General features: G+C 46.8%; 1 protein-coding gene across 2 annotated transcripts in view; it reads left to right on the top strand.

Moving 5' to 3' along the window:
- The first annotated feature begins 5,980 nt into the window (after positions 1 to 5,980).
- The window catches only part of LOC132401164 (uncharacterized), a 52,152-nt gene continuing 45,345 nt past the window's right edge, over positions 5,981 to 12,787 (top strand). The window contains exon 1 of one of the 2 annotated variants that reach the window (XM_059983082.1): positions 5,981 to 6,145. In XM_059983082.1, coding sequence (XP_059839065.1) covers positions 6,061 to 6,145 — 85 coding nt within the window. In that variant the 5' untranslated portion in view covers positions 5,981 to 6,060. The remainder of the gene's footprint in view (positions 6,146 to 12,787) is intronic. The other variant, XM_059983083.1, reaches the window with a different exon arrangement.

Genomic DNA, 12,787 nt, shown 5'->3' with positions numbered 1-12,787 from the left:
CTGACGCCAGGCAGACTATCTCTGAAGAGCTTCAATGAATGAGTCAGCCATCTTGTAAAGGCACTGCCCAGAAGAAAGCAAGGTCAAACCACTTATGCAGCCAAGAACAATCTTGGTCAATAGACCACAATTGCCCATGTCATACAACACGGCACATGATAATAATTTCTGTTGAAGTCCTATATTGGGATAGATATCTTAGTTGTGCACCTTTCTGCTGCAGAGCGTAACTTTTAATATGTTCACCTTCACACCTTATTCTTCTTCTGTAGTTTAGAAAGGAAAATCAGAATAATCCTAGAAACTATAGGCCATAAATTCCATTTTCTGGCCTTAAATCAGTGGCAGGGAAGTTTTGGAGAAGGTTCTTAGGAAATGGACTCACCCACATTTGGAAAAGCATGGACTCATGAGGGGCAGTCAGCATGGCTTTGTGTGGGGGATGTCACATCTCACAAACTCAACTGAAATTTATGTGGAGGTAACAAAGAGGAAACATGCAGTTCAGGAAAACACTTGACAAGGTCCCTCAATAAGATTAAACTGCATGGAATCTGCAGGGACTTAGTAGATTGGATTCAAAATTAGCTTGGTCATAGAGGATAGTGTTGGGGTTGTGTTATAGTGGCTGGAGGTCTGTGATAAAAGATCAGTGTTGGGACCCCTGTTTGTAGCATATATGTAGGTGGGCTGAGGAGCAAGCTTGGAGACAACAGAAAAATTAATGGAATTGCAGGTAGTCTACACCAGGGTTTAGTCTAGTTGGAAATTTGGGCAGAGAAATGGCAGAAAGAGCTTAATCTGGACAAGAATGAGATGTTGCAAGAATATAGTGAGTATCAGCATCCCTAGAAGTATTGAAGTACAAGGGTATCTTGGGGTGCTTCTTCGTCACACTGTCTACCTGTGATGCTATATTCAGGGGATCATACAAGAGACTCTTTCTGTTCAACAGCACTCTCTTTGTCTGTCCTATCCTTGCTGTCTTGTCTTGTGTCCCTTTCTTGATGCCACACGAAGGCATAACTACTACATCGACTCGGGCCTAGGAGGCCGGCATACCTTACAAGGCGTGAAACTAAAGACTGTGTGGCACGCCACTCCTCACACAAACCTTGGGACAAGATGCAAAAGTGACTAAATTATTCCAAAAATGAAGGATTTGAAGTCTATAGATAAGATCTGAGTCATTCTCCTTGGAATAGAAGAGATCGTGAGTAAAACAGATAAAGGTATTTAAAATCATGAAGGGTGTAGGCAGAGTAGATCAAGAGAGATTGCTCCTGTTGGTGAAAGGATCAAGAATTAGAGGACACTAAAGAAAGGTGACTGGCAAAAGAACCACATATGGAAGAAGTGGTTGAGGTTTGGAGAGGAACAACAGGCATTGTAATGCAGATAGGTTCAACTGCGGTGGTCAAAAGAAAAGTTAAGTATTGGAAAGAACTTGCAGGACAACATGGAGTGAGCAGCAAGGTTGGACTGAACCTGTACCTTTATGTTAAAGAACAACATGGTTAATTTAACAAAATAGTCACTGGATCTAGTCACAAACAAGAGAAAATCTGCCCATTGTTATGAACCCCGTAACTGGGTTACTTACCAACAAAGATAGAGAGGTCCGTTGAAGTCTGATGGTACTATTTTAACAGTATTTATTGATAAAAATACACAAAATAATATCAATGCAAACATACAGATGATATATGTCATCAATACTAAATCAAAAAGCGCGGGTATAATAATAATCAATAAGAAATAGCTCTATCGTTGTCTAGGGGATAATGTATTGTCCGATGGAAATATAAAAGTCACTGTTAGTTCGTTCAAGCTGCAGCGTTTTGGTTTGAGAGAAAGACGGGTTAAAACTTGCCCAATCCTTTTATGATGTTAATCTTTCGAGTCGTTGGGAGTTGGTTTCCCCGTTGTTAGCTAAAAGCCGTTCTTCCATGGTAAAGGGCACTGGTTCCGGGGCAAATGGAACTGAACGCACGTGACCTCCCCACCGGCTTCTGCTATTACGGGATCGCTAGCGTTTCTTCTGGTGCGTCTGAGGGGTTGTTCCCACAGACCCTCTTTTATCCTGACTCACAGGGTCTCAGATGTCAATCAGGTTGGGGTGTTGCAATCACTCCCTCAACCAGCCCACTTTGCCTGAGTGCTTCCACGTAGCACAGGATTGTAATACACAAGTCCGTCTCCAAGAGACAATGGCCGTTTCCCGTAGCTTTTATATCGCCGGGGGGGGGGGGAGTCAAGACATTCCGCACGTCTCTCTCTCATTTCCTGGGTCTCCTGACCCAAATCAATAGTGATCCTGCGATTCTCAAAAAGGAGGGGGCTGCAGGCGTAACACCAGGCTGTAAATCCAAGCAACACACACAAAATTGGGTATTGTTTATTGAATCTAGTCACCTTATATTGCACCAGAAAGCAGGGCAGGGGAAGGTAATCTGGTGCTGGGTCAAATTCATACTCGATTCGAGTTGAGCATGCATTTGCACATGCACTGTGGAGAGTTATCCACCCACATGATATCACATTAGCCTGATGTTATCTGATCTATGCTGTATGCACAGTGTTCAGTACGTTGACAGGAAAATAACTACGTGTGGCCATATTGAACAGCTAACCACATACTGTTGCCAAGGAAATGGCACCAATACATACAACTGTATTAAACTCATAATATTTTTGCTCCTGTGAATGCACTCTATTTTTCTCATGATTTGCATCTTTGTTCTTCTTGGAATACTGAAAATTAAACACACAGACATACAAATAAATAAGGATTGTTTGGGAAGAAATATATTTTTATATATTCATTTTCTGAGATCTAGATATCACCAGCAAAGCTAAAATTTTTTGCTCATTCCTGGTTCCCCATCTTGAATTCCTGCTGTCCTTTTAAAGTATCGCTGTTTGAGGATTTCCACAGAAATGGAATTCAGGTATATGTCTGTACTTACTAAGGAACTCCACACTGTTACTATGTCCTTGTTTAATCAACCAATCCTAACATCTACACTCTGTGGCCACTTTATTAGGCACACCCATACACCTGCTTATTGATGCAAAAATCTATTCAGCCAATCATGAGGCAGCAAGTCAATGCAGAAAAGCAATACAGACATGGTCAAGAGGATCAGTTGCTGCTCATAACAAACATCAGAATGGGGAAGAGATGCGGTGAAAGTGACTTTGACTGTGCAATGATTGTTGGTGCCAGATGGGGTGGTTTGAGTATCTCAGAAACTGCTGATCTCTGGGGATTTTCAGAGTCAGCTGCTTCTAGAGTTTACAAAGAATAAATAACATCCAATGTGAAGCAATCCTGGGGGCTAAAATGCCTGATCAATGAAAGAGGTCAGAGGAGAATGGCCAAATTGGTTCAAGGTGACTCAAATAACCATGTATTACAACAGAAGAGCATCTCTGAACGTACAACACATCTAACCTTGAAATGCTTGGGGTACAACAGTGGAAGACCACAAGCATACACTCAGTGGCCACCTTATTAGGTACAGAAATGTACTTCCACAGTGTAGCTGGGGATTTTTTGTGCGTATCTCTAAAACTTGTGCAACAGCACACGGCCCTTTTGTGCAATGAAGTGAACATTGTGCTCATCATGGAAAGGACATTAAATTCAAATCAGGACAAAAGATCATTTGATACATAAAATTTGTACTGGTGTTTTGAACAGTGAATGTTCCATATAGCTGCCTGATAAAGAACCACTGATATGTAAATGGACTGAACATCTGAACATCATTCGTATCGAGAAAATGTGTACAACCTGTCCTTTCATAGACTCTGCACAATTTATTTAATCACCTCAGGAAGAGACTAGCATAGGTTAAAAAATGCAATAAGTGCGTGAGATGGTATTGAGGATGAAATATTGAATAGTAGAACCTATCAGATGGGTTTAATGAGCTCTGTACCCTCCAGTAGAATTAATTTTAATAAACACTTCTGTTGCAACAGCCTAAAAGCTAGCTGCATTTAAAGTCATAGAGTTATAGAGGGCAACAGCACAGAAACAGGCCCTTTGGCCCATCTATTCTAGTCCCATAGAACTGCACCCAGACCATAGCCCTCCATACCCTCCTCATCCATGTACCATCACTGGAATTTAGAAGAATGATTGGGGGGAAGGAGAGGGAAATCTCATTGAAACCTATCAGATGTTGAAAGGCCTAGATAGAGTGGATGTGGAGAAGATGTTTCCTATGGGGGAATCTAAGATCAGGGGGCACAGCCTCAGAGCAGAAGAAGTTGACCCCACATCTACCAGTTCTGCTGGCAACTTGTTCCACACTCTCACCACCCTCTGTGTGAAGAACCTAGGTTACCCTGAAATATTCCACTTTTCACCCTTAACCCATGACCTCACCCAACCTCAGTGGGAGGGGGGGGGGAATCCTGCTTGCATTTACCCTATTTAAACTGGTGATAAAACACAGAATGTTGGCACATGGCCAAGTGGGGAAGTTTTTGGGCTGGTGATCTGAAGGTCATTAGTCCGAGCCTCAGCTGAGGCAGCGTGTGTGTCCTTGAAACAAGACACTTAACCGCACACTGCTCCTGCGTGTTTATGGCCAGTGGCAGCGGTTGGTGCAGTCCAGACAAGACAAGACTGCACAATCATCATTTTATATCAAAGTGTTAGATTCAGTTCAAGGACATTCTATACATTTGCCTATCAGCGTTCTTGGTATTCTTCTATTAACACATTTTCTAGTTTTTCTGTAGTTTGTCATATACTCAAAGTCCATGAGCATAATGTTGCACAAATACTATTACACTCTAGTACAACCCAGGTTCCATTTTGTTACAACAGGTAAACTACATTTCCACAGCACACTGCCCATCATAAATCAAAGTACTAAGTGCAGGAGATGGGATGTTATGTTGCAGCAGTACAGGAAGTTGGTGAGGCCTAACTTGGAGTACTGTGTGCAGTTTTGATCACCCAGCTGCAGGGAAGATATCAATAAGATTGAACGAGTTCAGAGAGTTCAGAGTTCAAAGATAACTTACAAGGATATTGCCAGGACTTGAGGACATGAGTTGTTGGGGAACAGGGAATAGGTTAGGACTTTATTTCCCAAAGTATAGGAGAATTAGGGGTGATTTAGTACAGGTATACAAAATAATGAGGGGGTATAGATAGGATAAATGCAAGCAGGTTTTTTTCCCCACTGAGATTGGGTGAGGTCATGGGTTAAGGTTGAAAGGTGAAATATTTAAGGGGACCTGCCTGTGAACTTCTGGAGAGTGTAGAACAAGTTGCCAGCAGAACTGGTGTTTGTGGGGGTCAATTTCAACATTTAAGAGAAGTTTGGATTACATCGATGGGAGGGGTATGGACGGCTGTGAGTTGATGAGAATAGACAGAATAACAGTTCAGCACAGACTAGATGGGCCAAAGGACCCGTTTCTGTGCTGCCGTGCTCTATCACACTATGCCTTGAACCTTGGTGCTCGGCTGCTGCGTTTGACTTCCTTGGTTGCCTGTTCCCATTCCCTTGAGCTAAAGGCTGGGGGGGGGGCGTCTCTTCCCCTCTTGCATCTTGTGTACAAGATGATGAGAGGCATTGATCGTGTGGATAGTCAGAGGCTTTTTCCCTGGGCTGAAATGGTTGTCACAAGAGGACACAGGTTTAAGGTGCTGGGGAGTCGGTACAGAGGAGATGTCAAGGGTAAGTTGTTTTTTACTCAGAGAGTGATGAGTGCATAGAATGGACTGCCGGCAACAGCGGTGGAGGCGGATACAATAAGAGTCTTTTAAGAGACTTTTGGATAGGTACATGGAGCTTAGAAAAAAAAGAGGGCTACGGGTAAACCTAGTCATTTCTAAGGTGTATTGTGCTGTAGGTTTTCTACGTTTCCATTACCCACGCCGATTCAGCCCTCTGCTCCAGGGAGTGTCTGAGATCTCGTGGCACGGAGAGGGTTAACTATGCGGAGGCGCTGACGCAGGAACCACCTCCCAGCCCCGGCGCTGTTGGATCGGCTGGGCGGTTGCCTCCCGGACCCAGTGAGTGGAGCTGAATGGCAGACAGCTGCTCCGTGTCGGCGGCCGCTGCGGTATGGCGCAGCCTCTGCCTCTGCCTGCTAATGGCAGCGCCGAGCTGGGGTAAGTGTCCAAGCCGCTGCCCCGTCCCGTCCTGCCGGCCGCCCGAATGGTCGCGTTGCCACACCGCCGTCGGGTGCAGCCTTGTTCTGGCTCGGTGTCGGGGCCGGGGGCCGGGGCAAAGCGGCAGCTCGGGGAGGGGGGCATTCGCTGCTGGTGATCATGGGTGGGGGTTCAGTGTTCAGCCGATCTCTGCTCGTTTTAGTAATTGAGAAGTAAAACGTACATGTGTGTATATATATATATATATATATATATATATATATATATAAAAGGCGTCCCTAAGGCAGCGCCACTTTAATTTTGTATACGTGCTTTAAGCAGTCAGATTTTCGCGCAGTAACAACGAACGCTGGGCCTCCAACAAAACGAGGGGAATTTTCAGTGGCGCAGGGGAGTTAGCAGTGAAGGTCATTTCCTTTTGGGAATTGGCACGGCACACAAAGAATGGTAGGAAAACCCCGGCCAAATGCGGCTTATTTATAAACGGGGCCCGGCTGTAATGGGCGAGAAGCGGGTCTCTTTCTCCGTGCTCTCTCTTTTTCCTCCTTTGCGAGCTCGCACAGTTTTGTTGTGTTTCGCACGTTGGTTATTTGTCGGTTTCTGTCATCAGTGGGGGTTTTCATTGTTTCTGTTTACTGAATACCCGCGGGGTGGGGGCGGGGGCGAATCTGAGGGTTGTATCTGGTGACCTGTAGGTATTTTGATAATACACTTACTCAGCGCACAGACTGCTTTTGGGGGTTGGCTGGGTCAGACTGTGGCGCAAGGAAGATTGCAAAATGTCTGGTGGCTCCGCTCTGGGCAACACGTTCGCCTAGATGTCGCGAAAATTGTTTTGCGGCAGCAGTACATTTTGTGAGAATAAAAAAAACCTATAAATTATAGTAGGAAGTACCTCTGTGTTAAAAATAAATCAAGTATTGCACAAAGAGGAGGAAGTACTGAGGGGGTGTACATGGGTTCATGGTCCATTCATAAATATGGTGGAGGGGAAGAAGCTGTTCATGAAATTGAGTGAGTCTTCAGGCTCCTGTACCTCCACCTTGATAGTAAAGAGAAGAAGGAATCTAACTGGGGTGGGGGGGAGGGGGTTGTGGGTGGGCTGCCTCCCCTGGGTGAGGTGGGCACCAGACATCACTTGGAGGCAAACCACTGGAATATAGAACATGGTACAGCACAGTGAGAGAGGCCTTTCAGTCCAGCAGGTCTGTGCTGACCATGTTGTCAAGTGAAATCACCTCAGCCTGGGTATAATCCATATCTTCCCCCACCCCTTTTTCATTTGCCTATCTAAAAGTATCCGGAAAAATAAGTATTTTGCATCAGTCTTCACTGTGTAAGACACCAGCAGTATGCTGGATGTTCAAGTGTGTCAGGGGGCAGAAGTGAGTGAAGTTGCCATTAATGGGGAAAAGGTTCTTTGGGAAACTGAAAGGTCTGAAGGTAGATACTTCACCTGGGCCTGCTGGTCTACACCCCAGGGTTATAAAAGAGGTGGCTACAGAGATCAGGAATGATCTTTCAAGAGTCAATGGATTCTGGCATAGGTCCAGAGGACTTTGGCTTTCATAAATTGATGTATTGAGTACAGAAGATGGAATGTCATTTTGAAATTGGGTAAGATGCTGGTGAGGACTAATTTGGAGTATTGTGTGCAGTTTTGGTCACCTACCTCCAGGAAAGATGTAAACAAGGTTGAAAGAGTGCAGAGAAAATTTACAAGGATTTTGCTGGGTCTGGATGACTGGAGTTATTGAATAGATTATGACTGTATTCTTCAGAATGTAGAAGATTGCAAGGAGATTTGATAGAGGTGTACAACATTATGAGGGATATAGATAGGGATATAGGGTGTAAAGAGGGTTTCTTCTTTTTGTTAACTAGCAGGAATGCTAATTTACTGATAACGAGAATGGTATTCCTTTGTAAACCAAATGGGGATTAATGTTCTTTCTTCTGAGTCTGTAAGCTTTTGTTGACGGGATTTTGGGCAGATCGGCGCGAGGGGGTCGAGAGAGAGGACGCAATGCTCTAAGCTGGGCGAGGATCGGACCCCAAAGGGGGGTCCGAGGCCGGGAGATTCTCTGGGGGGGGGGGGGGGGGATGAAGCTAGATGTGCTTGGTTGACCACTCGGAGGGTCCTGAGCTGTTTGGAGAGTCGAGGAGTTTGGAGGGTCCTGAGCTGCGAGTCGAGGAGTTCGGAGGGGAGTGAATGGTGGCCAGAAGACTTCAGTAATTGAGCTCCAACGGCTGTGCACGAAGTGGTTTGGACTTTGATAAGTTTGGCGTCTTTTCTTTAATTTTCTCTTCATATATTAATCACTTAGTTATAGTAACCTTTATAAATTGTACTCATTTAATCGCATATGGTGTACTGTCTGTTTTTGGGCGAGGCGGGGACATCACACAGCATCCACGCCAGCTGATTACCCAGTTTGGCGGGGCCGAAGGCTGCTCCCCCTAGATAAGAACGAGCTGAGTGAGCCTGAGGCGACCCAGGGGGTTACATTGTGGGGTGCTCGTCCGGGATTGATTTCTGTGGAAGCTGTGTGATCACCCTCTTTAAATTGTGTCTGCGGCGAAGAGCTGGTGTGCCTTTGAGGGTGTGTGATTGCTGGTTATCACTGCGTGTGTGTTGGGTGGGGTGGCTGCTGTTAGTAGCCTCGAGGTCGTTGTTCGAGTTCCGACTAGTGCTGACGAAATGGTAGTGGGACCATGGGTTGTCCGTACTGTTTGGAGAGTGAGGAGTGACAGGTTGGGATGTTTCAGCAGTGGTGGGCTCCGCCCGGTTATTGGAATAATGTCCAGCCCTAAAGGGGTGGAAGCGTGGGCGGAGCGGACCCCTCAGTTGTTGGGTGAGTGGCAGTGCTTGGCTGAGGAAAAGCAACAGGGACGGGCTGGTGACTTTGTTAGAACTGTCGGGCGCAATTACCTCGAAGTGACCGCTGCCAGTTCTGGGAAAGTGTGGGAAAATGCGTGTGGTTCGACTGGAAGTCAAATGCCGCAGCTGGGGGGCTTATTATATCTGTGGCAGGAGATTGGTGGGAAGTTTTTAGGGTATCCCTTTTTGCCTAGGGGGGCAGATAAATTGCCTGTGGTGCCAAGGGGATCTGTCAAGGGGATCAGTTGTTCCGTTGATTCGAGAGGTGTCGGGAAACTTAGAGGAGGCCCAGTGGGGGAACGGCTTGGGGTCTCTGGGGGAGCACGTTCCCAGCAATGTACCAAGGAACTCCCAAAAGGAACAGACCCTAGTCCTGAAGGCTTAGAGGGGCCATGCGCACAGGTGTTGTTACGGATGGATGGAAGTCAAGTTAAAGCCATCCTCGGCACCGGGGTGCCGGTGAAGTTGCTGTACAGTTTGTTTCATAACCGTTATTGGAAGCATTTACCCTTGACAACATTGAGGACACTGGAGATTCGGGGTACCAGTGTCGGTGATTATCCAGACGACGGTTGTTGGTCAGTGAAAATGGAGTTCTTAGAGGCAAATGTGGAGGAGACTGAGGTTCATGAATCGTTAATGCTGATGTGTCCGGACCCTGTTGAGACGGGCAGCGTTTCTGTTCTAGAGAGAACCAATATCCTGCTGGTGCGCTTGGGAGCCTGCCCGGAGGAGGCGGGTGAGCGCTGTTTGGAGGCATTGTCGATGCACCCAGGGTTTCGAGCTGCTTGTGCGGACATGTGTAGCAGCATTGGGCTGATAACGAATTCAAACAAGAGCCAGTGGTGGTACGGCCTGGGGGAAGTATCTGATGGTGAGACCCTCTTCGTGGACGCTGCCAAATACCACAAGGGAGGGGAGTTGACTGCTGAAGACACCTTGGAGAGAGAGAGGTTGCGGCGACTGGCCCCTGAAGCCGTGGAAGACGTAGGCAGCGTGTGTGTGGATTATATTGCGTTGAAGAGGCGCACTGTCAGTGACCAGAATATGGCCCTGAGGGCCGGAGAGGCGATGGCCTGTCTGAGTGGTGCGAAATGGTTTAAGGTGCTGGATCTGAGGAGTGGATGTTGCCAGATCCCGATGAGTGGGGCCAACAAGGAGAAGACGGCCGTTATAAATTCCCTAGGAGTCTTCGGGTCCGAAAAGATGCCACAGGGCATATCTGGAGCCCTTGCAACCTTCCTGCGGGGCAGGTGGAAGACCATAGGGGATGTGGAGGCGTTTGGAGTTTTGGTGTATGTGGATGATCTATTGGTATTTGGATTTGCCTCAGGAGAATATGAAGTGAGGTCGTTGCAGGAGCAGCTGAGAACTACCGAGTTAAAGTGTTTTCGGGACACGTGCCAGGGCTGGCGAAGGTCGCAGCTCGTGAGAGACTGTCTCTACGGAATCAAGTTTGAAATGAAGACGGAGAGACTGGAGAAAGTGATCTGGAACCATTCGGAAGACTTACAAGTTGGAGAGAATGAAGAAAGTTGTCTGACTGAGGGTAATAGCAAACTGAGAACCCGGAGAGGGGAGTTTGCGGAGGTGAAGAAATTACAGACGAATCTCAGAAGAGAGAAGCGGAAGCTTGAAGGGAACCTGAAGATGACCATCGACAGTTCAAATGAAGTGCAAAACCTGAAAGTTGATCTGGAAGAAGTCATGAGGAAGAAAAAGCTGGAGAGAAGTGCAGTGAATACTGAACAGGAGGCTGAAGAGACTGCAGGAGCAGTGCAGGCAGGCCACGTGTTTCCGTTTGGAGAAGATGAAACAGCAGCTACCGATCACAGGAATGAGGAAGAATACAGATTCGATGGATGATGTGCTGGATGTGTGGTACATGCTGCCTTTTGCTGACTTTCCCTCGATTGAGGAAGAGACCTTTGGCCCTTCTCCCATTGAGTCAGGTGTAGCGGGGAGGGTTAGCTGTGTGCAGTGTGGGGCATGAGTGAGAGGTTGAGAGAGGAGTTGGTAGTGGGCCCAAGGTATCCCCAGTTGTGTCCGAGCCTGAAGGGTTTAGGTGAGGGGGTACGGAGGTCTCAGAAGGGTTAGGGAACTCCCAGATAGTTGGCCTAAGTAGCGCCTGAGGAACAGGGCGTGAGGGTTACTGTGTGGGGAGGAGATGTCACTGTTTGTGCTTGGGTTACGGTGTGTTGGCAGGAAAGGTGGCGAGTTATTTAGTAGTCATGAGGACATGACTTTTATTTGGTGGAGGGAGAGTGTAAAGAGGGTTTCTTCTTTTTGTTAACTAGCAGGAATGCTAATTTACTGATAACGAGAATGGTATTCCTTTGTAAACCAAATGGGGATTAATGTTCTTTCTTCTGAGTCTGTAAGCTTTTGTTGACGGGCTTTTGGGCAGATCGGCGCGAGGGGGTTGAGAGAGAGGACGCAATGCTCTAAGCTGGGCGAGGATCGGACCCCAAAGAGGGGTCCGAGGCCGGGAGATTCTCTGGGGGGGGGGGGGATGAAGCTAGATGTGCTTGGTTGACCACTCGGAGGGTCCTGAGCTGTTTGGAGAGTCGAGGAGTTTGGAGGGTCCTGAGCTGCGAGTCGAGGAGTTCGGAGGGGAGCGAATGGTGGCCAGAAGACTTCAGTAATTGAGCTCCAACGGCTGTGCACGAAGTGGTTTGGACTTTGATAAGTTTGGCGTCTTTTCTTTAATTTTCTCTTCATTTATTAATCACTTAGTTATAGTAACCTTTATAAATTGTACTCATTTAATCGCATATGGTGTACTGTCTGTTTTTGGGCGAGGCGGGGACATCACACAGCATCCACACCAGCTGATTACCCAGTTTGGCGGGGCCGAAGGCTGCTCCCCCTAGACAAGAACGAGCTGAGCGAGCCTGAGGCGACCCAGGGGGTTACAAGGGTAAATGCAAGGAGGCTTTTTCCAGTGAGGTTGGGTGGGACTACAAGCAGAAGTTATGGTTTAAGGGTGAAAAGTGAAAAATTTAAGATGAACATGATGGGAAACGTCTTCAGTCAGAGGATCGTGAGAGTGTGAATGAGTTGCCAGCACAAGTGGTGCACGCGAGCTTGATTTCAACATTTAAGGAGAGCTTGGATGGGTTCATGGATCGTAGGGATATGGAGGGCTAATGGTCCTGGTGCAGGTCGTTGGGAGTAGGCAGCCTGAATGGTTCTGGTATGGACTAGATGGGCCAAAGGGCCTGTTTCTGTGCTGTACTTCTCTGTTACTGGAAAATTGCAAATGTCATGCCACTCTTCAAGAAGGGGCCGAGGCAGGAGAAAGGAAATTATAGGCCAGTTAATCTGATCTTAGTGGCTGGGAAGATGTTGGAGTCGATTGTTAAGGATGTGGTTTCGGGGTACTTGGAGGCACGTGTTAAAATAGGCCAAATGGGATGGTTTCCTTGAGGGAAAATGTTGCCTGACAAATCTGTTCGAATTCTTTGAAGAAATAATAAGGATAGACAAAAGAGAATCGGTGGATGCTGTGTGCTTGGCTTCTCAGAAGGCCTTTGACAAGGTGTCACACATGAGGTTGCTTAACAAGTTCTCATGGTATTACGGGAAAGATACCAGCATGGGTAGAGCATTGGCTGATTGGCAGGAGGCAAGGAATGGGAATAAAAGGAGCCTTTTCCGGTTGGCTGCAGGTGACAAGTGGTGTTCCACAGGGGTCTGTTGTGACTGCTTTTTAGGTTATATAATTTGGATGATGGAGTTGACGCCATTATGGCCAAGGT

Source organism: Hypanus sabinus, chromosome 10, assembly GCF_030144855.1.
Source record: "Hypanus sabinus isolate sHypSab1 chromosome 10, sHypSab1.hap1, whole genome shotgun sequence".
In the NCBI taxonomy this organism is placed as follows: domain Eukaryota; kingdom Metazoa; phylum Chordata; class Chondrichthyes; order Myliobatiformes; family Dasyatidae; genus Hypanus; species Hypanus sabinus.
This window is presented reverse-complemented; position numbering and strand designations above follow the sequence as displayed.